The sequence below is a fragment of the Pogoniulus pusillus genome, chromosome 2 (assembly GCF_015220805.1).
Source record: "Pogoniulus pusillus isolate bPogPus1 chromosome 2, bPogPus1.pri, whole genome shotgun sequence".
Classification (NCBI taxonomy): Eukaryota; Metazoa; Chordata; class Aves; order Piciformes; family Lybiidae; genus Pogoniulus; species Pogoniulus pusillus.
The window spans coordinates 26,858,455-26,877,868 of record NC_087265.1 but is presented as its reverse complement, the minus strand read 5'-3'; the positions used below and the strand labels follow the sequence as shown (position 1 = coordinate 26,877,868).

The window sequence follows — 19,414 nt, the reverse complement described above, 5'->3', positions numbered from 1 at the left end:
CTCCTTTGTATGACTTGATCCTTTGTTTATTCTAAACACTAACGATGTTCAAGTTACCGGTGTGTAAAAACTGTCTCAGTTCAGTATTCCCAGAGAAGCGTTGAACAGTCCACCATGTACTACAGAAAAAAATAAAGTTATGTTATGGAAAGAGATTTTGCAGGCTTACTTCTGAAGAACTTAAGTGAAACATGTATTAGGTATAATATGAAAAATGTGATGAAATTACATTTAAATGGTAGTCCTTCAGTTGCAGGACCGTTGTAAAACCTGCTGCTGAGGGAGACTGTGTTAGAAGCATGAATGATGAGAAAGCATAAGTAACAGCAGAGTTGTTTTGTTTGGGTTTTTTCGCTTTGAGTCTGAAGCAAACCAGACCAGGACAGGAGAAAGGGCATCAGGTTGCGCCAGTGGCGGTTTCGGTCCTGCCGCAGGACTGCCGAGCACCAGGCTGCCGCCACAGGCTCCGGGCGGCGCCGGGACGCTGGGGGAGGCGCGGGGTGGGCGGTGTCGCGCGCACAAGCCCGGTTATAGCCGCGCGCGGGGCCCGCGCGCCGCTGGGCCAATCAGGCGAAGGGGCCCGCCCCCGCCCCCCGCGCGAGCACGCGGCTGTCTTGTGACCGCGTCCGCGCGGGGCAGCCGCTGAGGGAGCTGGCATGGCGCGGAGCGGCCGCGCACTCGGCAGGGCGCTGGCCGGCCGGCTTGGCTGCGGAGCCCCGCCGTCGCCGCCGCGCACAGCCGCCGTCAGGTACGCGGGGCGTAGGCGGAGCGACCGCGGGGGCGGGAGCCAGGGTCCCGCCGTCCCGAGGCTCTGTCGCCGCACCGCCGCAGGGCGTGCGCAGCCGCCCCGGCTCCCCACGCAGTAGTCCCGGCCGTGCAGTACGTCCGGCTAAGGCATGAGGTGCCTCAGTGTGCTTCGCAGAACGCCCCGGACGCTGCCGCGGGGAGCAGCCGGCGGCTCTAGAGAAAGGGAGAGGGAAGCTTCCCTGCGCGCCGCGGCGGTGTCTGAGGCGGGGCCGGAGCTCTAGGAGCTGCTGGCTCCTCATCGCGGCCAGTGTCGATGAGGGAAGAACCGGCGATTTTCGGTTTACGAATCTGCCACTTCTTTGCTTTTAGACAGTTGCGAAACTTGGAGCAATCCCTAAAAGAAATTAAAAACTTGAGCAACACGCCTAGGTGTTTTTCCGCTGTGGGTAGCGCAAGAAGTTCCTTGTCCCCTGGTCGGTGTGAGACTGGCTGGGACTATCTGGGGAACAAAATGTGCATTGGGAGGAGAGTTGATCTTGTAACTGGAGGAAAAAGAACAAGCATAAAGAAAGGGCAAATTGAAACTCTTAAGGGGAAAAAAAAAGTTTAGATGTTATTACTGTTACGGCAACACTGCTGTGTTGGTTTTGTGTTTTTATTTTTAGTAAGTGCTAAATCTTACTGTAATAAAAACAGTGAAGAGTGCACAAGAGATTGTTTTTTTTTTTAATGTCAGATTTCAAACAGTCATTTGACATAACTTTGCTGTGCCATTGTATAACCTAGTTTTACCTGGATCATATTTCTTACTGCACATCCTTTGTGGTTTAATTGTTAGGATATTAAATATTTTGGTCCTAGTTAAATTGTTATTTTATTAGGGTCTAGAGGGCAAAAATCAGTTACTGGGGGACTGTTTAGTGTAAAAAGACTCATTAAATAACTCTGAATTAAGTTTGAAAATGCTTCTAGTGTAACCTGGAGGAACCTTGGCAGCCCATTTAAACCAGTGCAAGGCAAATCCAAAGGAGTGCTGTGTTATTTGTAGCCCCGAGGCTGGCTATGGCTTCACCTCCTGCAGTTACCCGTTGGTGTAAGTTCTGTGCCTTCCGACCCGACCCCTCGCTGTGTTGAGAAGCAGACATGGATTCGGGTGGTAAATGAGTGTTTTGTGCTTGTTCAGACTGAGATGCCAATGAGGGTATTTGTTTGCCACGCCTTTTGGGATGTGAACAGCTGTTGATGAAGAATGTGAATGAGCTCAACTCATAAAACGACTATCAGATATCACTAACCTTACAGAAGTAGCAGCTGGGGTAACTGTTGTCAGCAGTGTTGCCAGTAAGAGCAGTGTTAAGTGGGTATAGCTGTATTGCCATCCCGGGATAAATACAGATGAAATGTGTCTGAATCCTAGAGTGGACTTGGCTTTTCTTTTGTGGCCTTGGTCAGGCTCACGAAGCCATATGTGTCAGCCCACTGAAATCCATGCTCCTGTGATTTCCTGCAGTTATGCTTTCTTGAACTGGGACCCAGCACATTCTCATAGCATCTGTTTTTCCTCAGATAAAGTCTGAAGAGAGATTAAGTTTTACCATGTTTGTTAGCGTTATAGCCTCTATTAACCTTCCCTTCCTCAAACAGCACTGTAACTAGAAAGAACATTGACTTACAACTGCTCATAGATAATTTGTAGAGGTTGTTTTTCAGCCTTATAGCTGAAACAACTGTAGATAAGATGTATGAAGCAATATCCTGACATTGCATTACAGTAACAAATGAAGAGAGGAAACCTGCTACTTTGGACTGTGCACTCTGTGCATCCCTAGATGGACAAAATAAATTAGCTCTCCTGAATGAGGTCTGGTCTTGGTATGAAGACTATGAATCTGCTCGAGGCAGCTACAGTGTCAGTGGCATCCTTCCTGCCTTTGTCACAGCAGTGCTTGTCCCTAAGAGTCTGTGGAAAAAAACAGACTTCGGTCCACAGTTGGAAGTATTTGCAGAATTTAGTCATCTCAAGACTTTTAAAGTCAACCTATTCTTAATTTTTTACACTTGTACTTGTATTCCACCTTAAACTATTCCTTTTCAAATGCAGCAACTGCAATCTGTGTTGTCAGTCATCCTGCTTTCTATCACAGCTGCTTACTTCTTCATTAAAAAGCCTGCACAGATTGTTCCCAAACAACTGTGTGTACCCAGTTACCACTGGGTACACAATGCACTGCCTGAAGGGACTTCCCCAAAAAAATATCCTTTTGAGAGGATGGCAGCAGAGTGATTACAACAATGTCCTGCTTCCTACCTTCAAGTGGAACCTTCTCCTCCTGGATTTTGCCACTGAGAAAACTTGTTCTGCAAATTAAGTGCATGATGCTGTGCATGAACTCAATCTGTCACAGAGTCAATATTTAATGGGGCTGTGTGTTTTACTCTGCCGGTTACTCTTCTCATGACTAGGACCTATTTTTAGTTTCTCCTTAGGGGGGGGGGGAAATCTCTGTTGTGCTTTTAACAGTCTATGCTGCTACAGGCCTTTGTTTTTTCATCTGAATCTGACATTTTCTGGAGTGTTACATAACAGATTGTCTCATCTGAATGTCTTATTCTGATGGTGTGAACCACATCTCAAAGTGTTTTCACTGTTGCAGGCACTTGGCTTCTTGTGGTATTCTGATGACCAGACTTCCTCCTCTGCAAGTACCTGTGCTGAGGCATACCTTTTCCAGGACTTTCTTCAACATTGCTGCACCACTAGCAAATAAAAGAAAAGAATATTCTGAAAGAAGAATTATAGGGTTTGTATAGGCCTGGAAAGAGACTTTTTGTGCTTATTGATCTTGTGTTTGCTTTAGGAACACTCAGTTCAAAGACTACGTATCCCTAAAGACTCATGTTGCTGTGTCTCTGACCAGTTGAAGATTAGAATGGAATCTGAGCTTTCAGAATTTGTACAGACTATGCTTTTCCAGTCTGAAATTGAGCATAAAATTGAAAGAACCCAAACCCCTTGCGCCATATAAAGAAACAGCAAAAATAATCTTTCTATAAATCAAGCTTAAAAGGGAAACATATACTGTTAACTTCATTTGGTGAAATGGGATAAATGAACAAGTATGAACACTCCAGGTTTGTTCACTTCTGTCCCAAACCTGTGATAATGTTACTTCATATTGTTAATTCTAATTTCATAAGATTTGCTTTTCTTTAAAAGATTTTGAAACTCTGTAGCTAGTGGGAAAATTCCATTTAATTTGATGAGACTTGGATCTGCCCTCAGCCTCTGCTCCACAGTAATATGAACTGTTTGTTTATTAACTTGATTTTCTTTTTTTTCCCTCTCCTTAAGTCTCAGCTATGTGATAGTTCTGGAAGTGCCAGATTTTGCATAGTCACTTAAAAAGAACCTTTGTCCCCTATTTCTTACTGCTGAGTGCTGTAGAACATAACACAGATGGAATTAAGCAGGCACTTCCTCTCCAATCTATAGCTATGGAATGTTTTCCCATGTTGCTATCATACTTTGTGTGATTTCAATATCCCGCTGAACAAGACTTCCTGAGGTCCCTTCCAACCGTAGCTGTTCTGTGACACTCTGTTTCCCCAATGCATGTATTTTTTCAAAGGAAGCTTTTTTATTTGGACTAAGACAAGGAAAACCGCGCTTTTCTCTTTAAACCTCATCAAACAAAGTAATTTGGATACACCTTTTTGTGGTAGTCATGAAGTATGGATTCTTTATGTGGAATATCTTAAAATCTGCTTAAATTAAGACACAACCTGGAGAAGCTGTTTTTCCATTTGAAGTGTGTGTTTATTTGCCTATCTTCCACAAAGTAGCAGACACCACCACATTGACTGTTTACTGTCTCTGCTGGGTGTTGTGTGGTGTTTGGCTTCTTTATGCAAAGGCTTCAAACAGTGTTACTTTCTCTGTTGTCTTCACTTTCCAAACCCCGTGACAGTCTTGCTAGATGACTGCACATTCACCTTCCAAACTGCCATTTAGACAATCTTTGACACTTTCTAATACTGAATCTGAACTTAAAATACCTTGTAACCTAGGTTTGTGTTTCTGTCTCCAGGTATTCTATGCAGGAGATGTATGAAGTTGTTGCTGTGGTGGAGAATTACAAACTGTTTGTTCCTTGGTGTAAGAAGTCAGATGTATTATCAAAGCGCTCTGGGTACTGCAAAGCGCAGCTAGAAATAGGATTCCCTCCCATACTGGAGAGGTATACCTCGATTGTTACCCTTGTGAGGCCACACTTAATTAAGGTAAGTATTTAACTTGTTTTTTTCAGTCATAGATCTGTCAAAGGTTGAAATTCAACTCATTCACTGGTGCTTCAAACAGCATTGATACTGGAAGCACTTTGTGTGGCTCACAATTTATATTGGCTTTGTTTAAAGACAGGTTAACTGGAGAGGATTTGAACATGCTTTTAAAACGTAAGGGGAATGGGGGAAGGAATTACTTTCAGCTTTATTTTTGCTGGAGAAACAAGCAGCCGTTAATGAAGATAGACCATTTTTGTTTGCTTTGCTAGAATTTTGTCCAAGCCCCTCTAAATGCAAAATTAACACTGACTTGAAAATGATCTTTGACAGTTGTAGCTTCCGGCTCCTTAGCAAGACTGACTTGTCATTGTTTTTCCTCTGATAACTTTCCTTAGCTACTATGAGAAGCCTTAAACTTCAGTGTAGGATCAGCTGAAGAGCTTGTTATTTAGTGCATTGATGAGGAGATAAATCCAGTCCAGTTTATGGAATCTGTTCAGAAGCCAAGCAGTTGTGTTTCACTTCCCTTTTAGCTTTCCAAGGGCAGTAATTTAAATTGTCAAAGGAGAAATTTTAAGTGATGTCTGGATTTCCTGACTGGTTTGCCTCAGAACAGATTCCTTCCACCAAAACTGCCCCTGTAGTAGATCTTGACTATCTTTGAGGGTAACTAATACAACAAGAACAGTTGATTGATGTTCAGGATAATTGTGTGGATATTCTATTTTTACTACACTTTTCTTAGGCTTCCTCTTAAGGGATACCACTCAAAACAGAAACTGAGTTTAAGTACAGGGGAGACATGAATTGGCAATGGACCATGCAAAGTGCCTTTATTCAAGTCACTTCCTGATTCTGGAAAGAAACAGAAACAAATTTCCGTTTAGAAAATTGAACAGCTACAGTGGGACATCTGCATTGTACATGCTGGCTACTTTCCTGTTCCACTCTTCCCTGACAGAAAGGTTTTTTTCCTTTCACAGAGCTATCAGATTGACTTCCCAGCTATTTCCCCCCTCTAATTCACTCAAGAGTAATTCTTGTCCTCAAAAATACCATAAAGGTGGTGAGGAAAGCAATTACTTAAGATTTCTTCATCCTAGACTTAATCTCAGCAGAGAAGCTGCTACTGTTTTCCCTAGAAGTTTACATTTTGTTATATACTGCATATACTTAATTTTGAAAGGAGGACTGTGTGAAAGCACTCCTGAAATATTAAACATGGCTTGCTGGTAACTAAAAGTCACTTTATCAACCAATTATGAACCTGAGTATATAGTCTGACTTTACGGTAGCTTTTACTACAGTGCTACTTTGTGACAGATGATGTTTGTCTTCAGTCAAGTTTGTTCTGATGCTAAGAATCCTTAGCCCAAGAATTACCAGTGTGTGTAGCAGTGTATAAACCATTCTGTAGGTGTAATGAACAAAACCCAATCCCTGGAAATACCGGTCTCTTTGTTGGTCAGAGTTTTGGTACAGAGCATGAACATTATTTTGGTGTTCTATACATCATGCTTTAGAGCTGCCTTATGACTCAACACAAACATTTCCTTCTCTCCCTTAAAAAGAATGGAGCTATTTTGCTATAAATGGCACTGTGCTCTCTTAGAAATCATTTCAACTATGCCATCACCTTCACTGTAACAAACTGCATCACTAGAGCGATACTAGTTTGCCACCTCTGTCAAAGCCTTGTTGTAGCATCACTTGTTAAAACTTTCTTTTAGGCATCCTGCACAGATGGAAAACTCTTCAATCACCTGGAAACAGTGTGGCGTTTCAGCCCAGGCATCCCTGGTTACCCAAGGACATGTACATTGGATTTCTCAGTAAGTGCTGCAATTAGGACTTCCAATAAGCATGTCTGCAGCCTTTACCAGATAGAAAGCACTCCAGTGTCCTTTAGAGACAGCAGGCTGTGAGGTATTTGCACAGCATGAGGCAGTCTAGGGATGGTTATCTCTTGCCTTACCAGTCTAAACATACTGAAGATTTCAGGCAGTCGAATACAGAGAAATATGAAACAAGCTTTGCTATTTCCTTTAATGAGTCTTCAACCTCTTGGTGCTACAAAGGAGATATTCTCTCACCCGTCCTTTTTTATCTGTTTAATCCTGACCTCCAGTTTTATTTCTGAATGTATTTTAAGCCTTCCTTTTCCTTCCATAATTCCTGTACAAAAGATTTTTGTACTCCCTTTACCCATATTACTGCAGCTTAAAACTTTTTAAATCCAGCATCTGATTTATCCTGATTTTCATAGACAAACTGTTTTCTGCTTTTTTGTCCTATTTAGTCTGTCATCTTGTTTTTTAACAGCATTAAGAACAGGTGTTGCACCCCACTTGCAACTAAGCTGGGGTTCAGAATAGGCTACAAAAGTGACTGGAAAGGGGATGATCTTGCTGACATCCACTAGGATGCTCTGCCTTAAGTATCTTTGGTAAATAGGAAAAGGAACTTCAGGCGTGTTTATGAATTTGCGCATTCATCCCCTGAGTTAGTAACTTTCAGCCTATTGCCATATTACACGGCATGAAGTTCAGCAGTAAAAATCTACAGGCACTCAAACCCCAAACAAACAACAAAACATCAATCCCACAGACAAACCCCAAAAATACCCAAACGATAAAACCCACCAAAGTCCCCCCCAAAAAACCCAAAACATGTCTCGTGGGGTTTACCAACAATGTCTGCACATAATTGGCTGGAGAAACTCAAATACTATGAAAAAATCAAGTGCCTGTTTCTGCCACTAGCCAGCACACAAGACAGCTTTTCATCCAGGCTATAAACTATCTCAGAAAGAATGAATTTAAGCAAGTCTTTAGACCCTAATCTCAACTTTTGAGTCTGTGATTAAAACTATTTCCCCCCCCCCATACCAAAGCCACCTTTTGATATGTCAAGTCAAGAACTTCAGTTAAAGGGAATCAAAAGTCGACTTAAAATGGTTATTTTCCCTTTTTTGGGAAATCCTCACTACTTTTTATTGCTTACTCTGTTTTGAGGTAGCAGAAGGCAACAAAACCACCATAACAGGATGTTGCCTTAAGAAGAAAAGGCAGAGGTTCAGTTCTGAGTGCTGCATCAGGAAGCCTGAGGGCCCAGAGGATGTAACCACTGTAGAAGGGGGCTGTAGGAGATACAGTACAGAAAACCCAATCTGCAGCTCTAGTCAGTGCATTTCTTGTTTAAATGTACCACAACCTCTACCGAAGTCATTCAAATGTTGGGATTTCACAGGCAGCATTTCACACTGCTTTGGGTTGGCCTCAGTTTACCTGTAAGTGCTGCCTCACTATGCAGGGTTGACTTCAGCCAGCTTCTGTCCCCTGAGAGCATTCTGGGCACAAAGGAAGGGAGTGATTGCTTAGTGAGTAAAAGGCAATGATTACTTCAGAGAGCTGAATGAAATGCTTCTTCTAATTAATTTAGCTCAAGAGACAGTCTTCTTTAAGGCTTTTCTCCACCTGGAGCCCAGCTTTACCTGTTCTCTCTTCCACAAACCAACTGGAGAGTCTTTAATGAAGCTGGCTATTCGTAACAGCATTTTATCACAGCAGGATACACAGGAAAACAAATCTTCTCTATTTTCCTAAACAGGTTTCTTTTGAATTCCGGTCACTTCTACACTCAAAACTTGCTACGCTCTTTTTTGATGAGGTGGTGAAGCAGATGGTAGCTGCTTTTGAGAGGAGAGCATCCAAAGTCCATGGCCCAGAAACAAGCATACCTCGGGAGCTCATGTTCCACGAAGTTCATCAGACGTAGCTGGGGAAATCCCAGCAACCTCCATTATAAACTTCTGTGCACTTCATTTGTACAAGAGGTGTCATGCTCCTCCTTCAGGGCATCCATTTCCTCTTCTACAAAGCACACCTGTGCAACCAGATGTCTGTAAAGTGTTCAAGCTGCAATTAAGTGCAACTTGAAGTGTTTAATCAGTAACACCCCTCTGGCAGCTATTGTACCAACAGATATCTCAGGCTGCTCTTTGTTGTCTTGCCAAATGGTTTGTGTGATCACAGCCCAAGTTCTGCCTTTCCAAGCTCCTTTTTTTTAAAGCATTGTAATCTATTAACTCATTTAAGTTATTAGTGGACTGGACCTAACTGAACAGCATTCAAATGAAGAGAAGCTGACCTGGCTTTAGGGAGTACTAGCAGCTTGTCAGGCATTGAGTGACAGGTGCTTTTAATCCAAATGAATGCTGAGAGGTGAGTCAGGAGTCTCTAAGTGCTGTTGAATTCTGACCCGTTAACTGCAATAGGAGAAACACCACATGCAGAACATTGGAGTTTTCATACGTTAAGTGAGAGTACAGGCATTTGCCTACCTGCCCCTTTCACTGTTACACTGCAGGTCCAGTTCTCACTTGCAACCCAAGTTGAAATCAAGTTTTACCTTGCGGTAACTGAGGGCATGCATGTGCAACACTGTAACACAGTGCTGTCCTCTAGTTACACCAGACCAGCATACTTCAGGCCACTAAACACAGTTGAAACCTTAAATCTCAGGAGTTTTATGGCTCCTCTTCAGTACCATTTAAATGAAGATGGTAAATCTTAATTGGATCAGTGTTGAGTTCTGATCCTGACAACGTTAATACAGTGCAATATAACTAGGCTTGAAAATTCCCATCCTGTCTGTATGCTGCCTTGCATTGCCTTTTCTCACCAAAATCGGGGTCAGGTGGTGGTGCTGGTTCTTTCTCCAGAGTACCCATTAATACACATAATTCCTACGGAACAGTGCATTAAATAGCAGAGGAAGGTGCAGTTCAGGACAGAGCCCTGAAGCACTTCCAGCCCACAGAAAACAAAAACATTAAGCATTTAAAAATTTGCAGCCCTTCCCAGCAGAGACAACTTACCTGTTTCATACCCTCAGGGCCTTTCCCTCCCAACACTGGGCCTGTTCCAGCCCCGGAAACCAGCAGAGTAGACAAGGCAAAACAAAGTCAGTGCACATGCCTCATTTTCACAGTATTGTTTAATAGTTGAGAACTGCACCCAGTTCAGCTTGATTATTTCTTAGCAAAATTAAAGTCACTTTTATTTCTGAGAAACATTCTAGACAGGGGAATGTTTCCTGGAGGGAAAGGCCCTCTCCTCTCCCAGCAGCAGATCTCTGGTAAACCTAAGGAGCTGTAAGGGTTCCGGTGACTATGGCTTTGTGTGCAGATAATAAGGTGATACATTTGATGACTTTTGATCAGGTTGTTTTATTACATAAAGGTCACAGAACTGTATCTTTGCCTACTTGGTACACAATTGTCTAGTCTCACACACAGTGGCTTCCGAGTTCTAGTACTGGCAAGCACCAAAGAATTCTGAAACAGAATATCAAGTGCCTTAAGTTTGAACGGGGTCCTTGGCAGATGGATCTTGCACTCAGTTATCAGGAATGTACAAATGTCTTTATTCAAAAAATACAAAATAAATTATCTGTAGGCATGGACAATGACTGTAAACAATTATACGTGTGTTAAATGAAATCCAGTAACTGATGGTTACAGTGATTCTGTTCAACACCGGCCTCACTTCAGTCACTATCCACCCTCCTGCACTGACATCTGAGATGTTTGAGGTCAGAAGTGTCAGTTCAACAGCACAGCTCATGATGCAGCCCCTCCCCGGGAATTAGAACATGCCGCCTCCCATCCCTCCACCCATCCCACCCATGCCTCCCATTGCTGGCTCTTTTTCTTCCTTGGGAACTTCAGTCACCACTGCTTCTGCCGTTGATAGGAGAGAGGCAACTCCTGCAGCATCCATGAGAGCAGTTCTCACCACCTAGAAACGGCAAATAATAACTGAACCCTGCAGGCCTGCACCTGAGGTAGGAGAGATTGCTGGGACTTGGGGTCAGGTTACCTTTGTTGGGTCTATGATTCCTTTTTCTACCATATTTACAAAGTCCCCAAGCATGGCATCATAGCCAACTTCTGCTGGGCTCTGGAGGATTTTTTCCACTATTAGTGATCCTTCCACCCCTGCATTCTTGGCAATTGTCATGGCTGGAATCTTCAGTGTTCTCTTGATTATTTCAATGCCTGTAAGATGAAGAATGGTTACAATTACCCACTGCCAAGGCACGTACTTTTATGCCACAGAGCAACAGAGAGGGAGCAGAAGAAAGGCTGCTCATAACACTTCCACACGCAGCCTTGATTTACTCACCGATTTTCTGATCTTCATTGGCTGGCGCCAAGGCATCAAGTGCTGGAATGCAGCGAAGCAGCGCACAGCCGCCGCCTGGAACGATGCCCTCCTCCACAGCAGCGCGGGTGGCGTTCAGGGCATCAGTGACTCTGTCCTTTTTTTCATTCACCTCAACGTCGCTTGTGCCACCAACCTACAGAAGCAAGCCAGACGTCAAGGCGCATACAAGCCTGGCTGGGCCAGCACTGCCAGCTATGGACCTGCTGCTATGAAACGGAACAGCCAAGTTGAGATATGAAGTGGTAAGGGCTGGAAAGCAAACTCATGCTTGCCCATACTGGCAGCATTCTTGGACACTCAGCACTTGAGAGGCCTCAACACAATGTGAATTGACTACTTTGTGTTCTTACACTATTACACTTCAAGAAGCTAAACTCCTTACATCAGCTGCTAAGGCTGTGACAAACGCACAGCAATAATTTAGACCGAGAATGAAGGATCTGAGAATGTCAGGGGCTAGAAAGGATCTCCAAAGATCTTCTAGTCCAACTCCCCCCCCAGAGCAGGATCATGTACACCAGATCACACAGGAATACATTCAGAAGGGTTTTGAATATCTCTAGAGAGGCAGACTTCACAACCAACCTGGGCAGCCTGTTCCAGTGTTCTGTCACCCTTACAGTTTGAAAATTCAGTATCACCCTTTCCTAACTGCTCACCTTCAGTACTGCTACTCCATCAGACAGCTTGGCCAGTCGCTCATTCAGTTTCTCCTTCTCATATTCACTTGTGGTAACTTCCAGCTGTTCGATGATTTCCTGAATGCGCTTCTCGATCTGAGCCTTTTCACCCTTCCCCTTTAGCAGCATGGTGTCATCTTTTGTCACAATCACCTCTCCAACTTTGCCAAAATCATGGGGCTGAATATCTTCCACATTTAGGCTCAAACCCTCTTCTCCAAACACCTGGAAGAGATGATGTGAACAGTTGGAATCCGTGGCTTTCCCTGGTGTGCATTTGCAGACTCATGAAAACACAGCCAGGCACACCAGGTGATCAATCACACTCCTGCACCAAACTGAACTGAACTCTTCTCCCACTCACAAACTGAACTGGAACAGGAGCTGTTAACTTCCCATTCCTGGATGACCAACATAACCCCTGGTTCAGAGAGCCTGGAAAGCTGCCTAGACCCCTCCTTGCAGCCTGAGGAGTTGAGAATACTGGCATGACATTGAGCTTGCTGGTTTGTCACTCTGTGCTCCAGTAACCACTACCTTTAGATCCCAGTCTCATGCTGTGATTCTGAGTGTATATAAAAAAGCACATCAGCTATCCAAGTATAAAAGTTATCCCAAACATTTAAAATAATTACACTGGCCACACTCAAACCTGGGCAACTGGGAACAACACATTTTTGATGTGGCAAGAAAGCTTTGCTATCTTTAGGAAGCTTCCTTTAAGTTCCTTCTTCTCCTCAGCAACCCAAACATCACAAGCATTTCTTAAGGCAAAAAGGTAGTGAAAACATTGTTACTTACAGCACCACCAGTGGCAATTGCCATATCCTTGAGCTGGTTTTTCCTGTTGTCACCAAAACCTGGTGCTTTTACAGCAACCACCTGGAGACCAACCTTCAGTCTGAGGAGAATAATTCAGAGGAAACAATCCACATGTGGTTAGAGAACAAGTTTAAGTATTAAATCATTTCAGCACAGTTCTAACAATCAAGCAAAGGATCTTTGTGAATAGAGCTGGTTTTGCTCAGAGAGGCATTTAGGGAAGCAGAGTCTCGATTGATGCAGAACACAGACACATGCAGAAGCTGCTTGGTCCTTGGTAATGGAAGAGGCAGCAGCAATTACAAATACACATTTTTACATATTCCTTTAAAAGAGGAAAACCCAGCAAGTGTGGTGTTTGTCTGAAAGTCTGGATTTTAAGCCTCACCTGTTCAAGACCAGAGTGCTGAGGGCTTCTCCATCAACATCTTCAGCAATGATGACCAGAGGTTTGCGGTGAGAATTGGCAATTTCAAGAGCTGGAACTATGGACTGTACACTGGAGATTTTCTTCTCACTGATTAAAACGTAAGCATCCTGGAATTCACATTTCTGCCCTGCAAAAACAACATGCATTGTCTGAGCAAACCTGTTAGGAAAACATATCAACTCTTCCTCAAAACTCCACCAGCTGCTTTAGAGCAGCTGTTGCACTTTCCAACAGCACTGGAAGAGATATCAATTTTTATCTCCAAGACTCCAGTTTCAACTCTATACTGCAGTTGACTGTGGCAGGGCCAGCATGATGCTAGCATGGACATCAAAACCTCTCCAAAAGCTGCAATTAGGAGCTTGGGAAGGCCCCCTCTGCCCTGCTTGATGTACTACCCAGACTTAAATGGCTTTACAACTGGCACCACTATTTCCAACAAGAATCAACCCAAGATACCCAATTGTGTGGTAAGCTCACCTTTGGTTGTATTAATAAAATATGGAGAGATGTAGCCTCTGTCAAATTTCATACCCTCAATGATTTCCAGTTCATCATGTAGGGTCTTTCCATCCTGCACAGATGTAAAAAAATCCACCTTTAAGATCCCTCATTTACTACCAAAAGCACCAGTATAGTTTTAGCAAGGTGAAAGGCTCTGTGCCACACAATGGTTGTGTGCTTCCCTTCAAAATACAAAGATACGAGGGACCAGTGATCAAAACCTGACCTGAAGGAGCTGGGAAGGGAGAAATTGTGAGACACTAGGTGGGACACTGCGCCTGTGAGCAGCACCAGCTGCATGGCATGCCACAAAAGCCAGCCTTAACAGAGAAGAAGCAGTTACCCTGCACTTACTCCATTTGTTGGTCAGCTCTTACCTTGACAGTGATCACTCCTTTCCGCCCAACTTTCTTCATTGCATCAGAGATGATGTTGCCAACTTCCTGATCTCCATTTGCTGATATTGTGGCAACCTGGAACAGAAGCCCACGTAATCTCATTTTCAGTCAAACAAAAGCAACTTATTTCCTCACTATGAACAGCACAACCATTTCCCACTCTTGACATTTCCTGACCAGACAGGACCACATCTTCACTCTTGTCAGTTCTTCTCAAGCACACAAACTCCTGTTCTAAGGAAAGAACCTGGAAGATGATAAAAAGTACCCTGCTAGCTCAGAAGTCAAGGTAGAGTACCATGAGCCATAACTCACTCAAAAAAATGTGTTACCAAGAACACTGTAACCTGGATAGTCCAAGAAAACCATTCAGCTGCCATATCTAGTTTAACTCCATTACACCTGACTTCACAGAACTTTCTCTGCACATAAGTGGGTAAACTCTGCTTACATTTATTTATTTATTACCTGTGCAATTTCTTCTGGAGTTGTAACAGGTTTGGACAGCTTCTTCAACTCAGCTATGATAGCATCAACTGCAAGCATCACCCCTGAGGATGAAGGGAATATTTGTGAGTGAACAAAACCAGGAAAAAAACACCCCAACTACAAAGAGGCAGAGTTTCAAACTGAAGTGCACAGCACAAAAATGCACTAAAAACCAAGTGAGTGGCAGTTCTGGTTCCATAATGTCACCAGTGTAACTGGTGACCATTTTTGGGAACTGCTAATTAGCACAAGTTATCAAAATCTATGGTAAATTTATTTACATGGGGCTAGTAAATTTAGATCTTTACCAGAAATTGAGTGGGTTTAATGTCAGTTTAAATGGGGTTTAGCTATGGTAAATTACATCAGTTAACTGCATATAAATTGGTAAAATGATGAGAAAAATGAAGAACTGTTGAAAACCAGTAAGGTAAGAGAAACCAGCAGGTTCTCTATTCTTCACACAGAGCTTTGTGTGACTCTTCGAAAGAGATCAACTTTTTCAGCAAGCCTGGCAAGCTGGGATATGAAAAGCAAGCAGTGATTAAATGTTAGAAATAAGGGAGAAGAAGTTACCCCTCCTGATTTCTACTGGGTTAGCTCCTTTGCTGATCTTCTCAAAGCCCTCCTTGGCAATCGCGCGTGCAAGTACGGTGGCAGTGGTGGTACCATCTCCTGCTTCCTCATTTGTATTGTTGGCAACATCTTGAACTAACCTGGCTCCAATATTTTTGTATTTGTCTTTCAAGTCAATCGCTTTTGCTACTGTCACACCGTCTTTTGTCACTTTGGGACTTCCCCAGCTTTGTTCAATAATAACTGTTCTTCCCTAGGGTGACAAAGAGCAAACATTACATCAAAGTCATGTAATCCGCAACATCTTGCTTCAAGAGTTCAGCTGAAGATCCTTTAGAGCAGTCCCACATGAACAGGAACATCATGCAGCACAGAGCTTTCAGCTAGGCTCTCCCAAGCACCCATTCCACCAGGGTTCTGCAAAACTGCCTCCAAGGCTTTAGACTTTCACAGAATGAAGTTTCACTCCTCAGCTGTAACGCTCAATGCCACAGACTCAGGGCTGCAACAAGACTGGCCTTACAGGGAAAACTAATTTAAGAGACTGCCCTAATATCAGAGTACAGTAACATACTGAACTAAATTAGATTACAATACAAACTCTGTGCCTGAAAAACAGTAAGGCAAAGCTCAGTTTGTCCTAAGTTCTGGGGGAAAAAAAAAGACTACAAAAAACCAAAACAGCAGAGCTTGCAAACCTGAATAGTGATTAACAAGCAGAACTGAGAGTACTCAAATACTTTGTGTTAATGTGTTGCAGTAATTTCTTGAACGTTGCACTTAAGTTTTTCTTCTCCTGGCCTGCACTAGCAGACAGTTACTATGGGAAATATGGACCATCAAGGGACCACACGCCAGAATGACCTGCATGAGGACTGCTTGTTCTCACCTTGAAGAACTCCTCCAGTCAATCATGTTCCAGGAGCCTGCAGAAATGAATGGAAGGGGCCACTCTGCTCCACCACTACCCTGATATGCTTCAGCGTTCCTGACAGCTGGAGCTGTTGAGAGAGGGAAAAGGGAGAGCAAATGCCTCCACTCATCCCCCTCAGCTAGGCTAACAGTCACAGCAGACCACAGCTCCAGAAGGAGTTTGGATCACAGGCCAAGCCAGTCATAGTCTCCCACACAGCACACTACCACTGCCCCTGCCCTCTGCTTCTCACTTGCACAGAGCCAGCTCACATCTGCCTGATGACTGGACTGCCCCTATCCCAGGATTCCTGTTGTACGTGAGGCTGCAACACTTCTGAAGTACAGCCAGGCCTACAAGCTGCAAAAGGAATGCTCAGATTCAGTGGCACACAGGATTTGTGGAAGAGCTTACAGACATCTAACCCTGTGTGGTAGAAACATGCTAAAATACAACATAATTTGACTTTTTACTTTTTATGTGACCTGCACTTTTAAACTTCGGAGTGGTTCAAGAATGAGAAAACTCTTTGGAAGGTCTTATCAGTGATAAGTTTTGTGTAGTGTCTCCTAATTTTGCTTAATTTTATTCTGTATCTTGATATGGCCTTATTCCCTGTTTGTCTGGCAGCCATTAGGAGAGCAGCACAACAGAACACCAGTAAATACAGGAGCCTTTTGACCAGCCCTGCACACAAAGAATCCAAGCCCTCACAAATTAGTTCTGACAAACCAATCAACATGTTGGCAGCGATAGCAGAAGACTGCATGAGACTGCAAACCACATTTCTTTGAAGAGAGCACAGTGAGAGAGCAGAGTGCCACGGGGAGATTCTCTCATCAGAATGCTATTTCTTAAGAATGCTGGAAGCACAATCGAGCATTACAGTGCAATCCTTGAATTCCTACAGAGAACAACAGGTAAAGGGAAAACGCTGGAACAACACCCCCACCCCTCAAGGTTACAGTGAGTTGCATCAGGAACTCCTCATTAGCCAGTGCATTAGAACTGGCTGAGGCATTCACAAAGCAGCTTCATCCAAAAAACTCAAGAGTTAAATTAACTGACTACACTTAAACTTTGTTCCTCCATGGAAAACAGGCATAGCTTGCTGACATCACCACTCCTTAACCTCCACCTCCTCAACGTAAGGTATTCTTCTAAAAGAGCACCAGAAGTGTGAAAGAAATGTGAGAATTGACAGAGACCAAGCAACATTGAGAAGAACTATTATTTGGAACAGATACTCTTGGGGCCACAGAAAATCAATGTCTCTTCCTTAAAAAAATCCCCAAACTTTTCCAGCCTTACCACACATTGCATGACTATGCAGTATGTTTTTCCCCAAAGTTGCAGAACTTACAGAGAATCATACATCACATTCTGTCCTACAGGCAAGGTAAGTGAATGCCCGGAAATTTCACTGCAGCTGCTAAAATTTACCAGCCAGCTGAAAGCTCACACTTCCAATGGTTCTTTCCCCTTGGCTATACTACGAAGTAAAGCAACACAAAACTGTAATTCATACATCACACGCTAATTAATCCACCTCATAATATAAATTATCTACTGCATTGTTACAGGCTACCCACGGCCACTGAAATCTGGTATCCATAACCCCTTAATCTTCAAACTGCTTAAACAAACATGCTGAACCTTTTATTGCAACAATTAGTCTCTACTCCGTTACTACAAAAGGCACATGCACGTGGGCATGGTTCAAGAGGCATGGCTGCTTGCAGCAGTCTGTCCTTACTGTTCTAGCTCTGCAGACGACGATCACCCAGCTGTACCAAAGTAAAACTAGCAACTGTTCTCTGCTATGGGGTGTTCGACCAAATCAAAGTGTTAACACAGAGTAAATGTAAAATCTTCTATTACCTTTGGCCCCATGGTGACAGCTACAGCATCTGCTAGAAGATCTACTCCTTGAAGCATAAGAGCTCTAGCGTCTGCTCCAAACTTAACATCTTTTGCATACGCTCGTGTTAGATGGGGGGCGAGTGCTCTGGACACTGGCCTTATCTGGCGGAGTACTGTAGGTAAACGGAGCATGTCTAAAAGATTAAAACAATCCAGAAAAAAACCCAAAATATTACATTTTTGTAAGGCGACTTCTAGGATTAAACTGCGGGAAAAGAATTGAGGAAGTAAAGCAAGTGATTATGAACTTGCAGCTTGAAATGGAAACACACAAGCAACTCTAAGTAACAGGGCTGGGGAGCCCAGATCTTCAACGTACGATCTGGGCTGCAGCAGCTCCTGAGCAGCCTCTAGCAACCTTGGTCTCTTGCCACCAGGCCTTCCCTGGCAGTAGCCCATGAAGGCACCGCGGAGCACAGCAGCTGCATTCGGCAGGCTGCTCGCTCGGGCAGCGGCTAAGTACACTGAAACGAGAGGCAAAGGATTAGGGTCCCGACGAACCCAGGCTCCTCACATAGGCAGCCCACACCATACAGCCCAAAAGAAAACGCGAACTCCCGGTGCAGAGCAGGGAGAAGGGGGCCCTGTGCAGCTGGTAGGTCCCTCAGGGTAGGCGGGAGGGCCCTGGGGCCACATGTCTCCTTCCATCAGGACACGCGTAGCAAGGTCAAGAGCCGCTCGCCCCCTGCCGCCAGCCCGGCCGCGCTGCACCGCCAGGGATCGGCCGCGCCACACAGCACAGTGGGGCTCAGCCACACCGCATCGCCCCCGGGCGGGTAGGGCTGCAGGGGCCGATCTGCTGGAGCCGACCTGCGGAGACCTTGGCCCTGCCTCTAGGCTCCTTGGGCCCTCCTTAACCCCCACGACCGGACTCAGCAGTCGCAGTCCTTCACCGTGCAGGGCCCCCCCAACCCCCACAACAGCTAAGGGCTGCCGCAGAAGACGCAGGCCTGAAGACACCGCTTCCCTGGGCGGAGCTAGACCCGGGCCTGGGCCGGCCGCTACTCTCACCTGCGGGCAGGGATGGGGACAGCAGCAGGCGGCTCCGCCGTCCGAACCGAGAGCGGAGCAAGCAGGTCTGCACGCAGCAGCGGGACAGCGCTGAGCACTCACTGCCTCTGCCCCGCCCCCAGGCAGGCACCAACCCATGTGGGGCTCCGCACCGCCCGGCCCGGGAACTAGCATAGCCGCCGCGGCCCCGCCCGCCAGTAGGCCTCCCGCGGGCCTCAGGGTGGCGCCGGCCGAGCGGGGCGCATGCGCGGTAAGCCACAGCGTGGAGCACTCATGTTCCGGGGCCGGCCAATTCCAGAACCTTCTGGAACGCTCATGCTCGCTGAAGGTCAAAGTTGAGCTGATCTCACTTCCGGGCGTTTGCCCGACCCCCGGGGCCGAGGGGCACTCTGCGGTGCGGTTCGCCC

At 44.8% G+C, this 19,414-nt stretch overlaps 2 protein-coding genes across 2 annotated transcripts; one reads left to right on the top strand and one right to left on the bottom strand.

Moving 5' to 3' along the window:
• The first annotated feature begins 581 nt into the window (after positions 1 to 581).
• On the top strand, positions 582 to 10,513 carry COQ10B (coenzyme Q10B). The gene is made up of 5 exons (XM_064158549.1): positions 582 to 748; positions 3,402 to 3,548; positions 4,836 to 5,028; positions 6,762 to 6,863; positions 8,641 to 10,513. Exons 1-5 carry the CDS (start codon positions 657 to 659, stop codon positions 8,806 to 8,808), a joined length of 702 nt encoding a protein of 233 aa, XP_064014619.1. The 5' UTR covers positions 582 to 656; the 3' UTR covers positions 8,809 to 10,513.
• HSPD1 (heat shock protein family D (Hsp60) member 1) lies at positions 10,012 to 19,143 on the bottom strand. The gene is made up of 12 exons (XM_064158517.1): positions 19,008 to 19,143; positions 17,955 to 18,130; positions 15,161 to 15,413; positions 14,564 to 14,646; positions 14,075 to 14,170; positions 13,674 to 13,767; positions 13,152 to 13,320; positions 12,743 to 12,842; positions 11,921 to 12,166; positions 11,220 to 11,394; positions 10,914 to 11,092; positions 10,012 to 10,832 (listed from the first exon to the last, which is right to left on the bottom strand). The coding sequence occupies exons 2-12, from the start codon at positions 18,126 to 18,128 to the stop codon at positions 10,680 to 10,682; spliced, it is 1,722 nt and encodes a 573-aa protein (XP_064014587.1). The 5' UTR covers positions 18,129 to 18,130; positions 19,008 to 19,143; the 3' UTR covers positions 10,012 to 10,679.
• Positions 19,144 to 19,414: the final 271 nt, after the last annotated feature.

What these genes read in the sequence shown, in the direction of transcription:
- COQ10B (XM_064158549.1), top strand. Translation starts at nt 657, where the DNA reads ATGGCGCGGAGCGGCCGCGCACTCGGCAGGGCGCTGGCCGGCCGGCTT. An exon ending in TCTGAAAGAAGAATTATAGG is followed by an intron (nt 3,549 to 4,835) that starts GTTTGTATAGGC and finishes TTCTGTCTCCAG; the next exon opens with GTATTCTATGCAGGAGATGT. An exon ending in TGAGGCCACACTTAATTAAG is followed by an intron (nt 5,029 to 6,761) that starts GTAAGTATTTAA and finishes ACTTTCTTTTAG; the next exon opens with GCATCCTGCACAGATGGAAA.
- HSPD1 (XM_064158517.1), bottom strand. Translation starts at nt 18,128, where the DNA reads ATGCTCCGTTTACCTACAGTACTCCGCCAGATAAGGCCAGTGTCCAGA. An exon ending in CTGTCACCATGGGGCCAAAG is followed by an intron (nt 15,414 to 17,954) that starts GTAATAGAAGAT and finishes TTGTCACCCTAG; the next exon opens with GGAAGAACAGTTATTATTGA. An exon ending in GAATCATAGACCCAACAAAG is followed by an intron (nt 10,833 to 10,913) that starts GTAACCTGACCC and finishes TGCCGTTTCTAG; the next exon opens with GTGGTGAGAACTGCTCTCAT.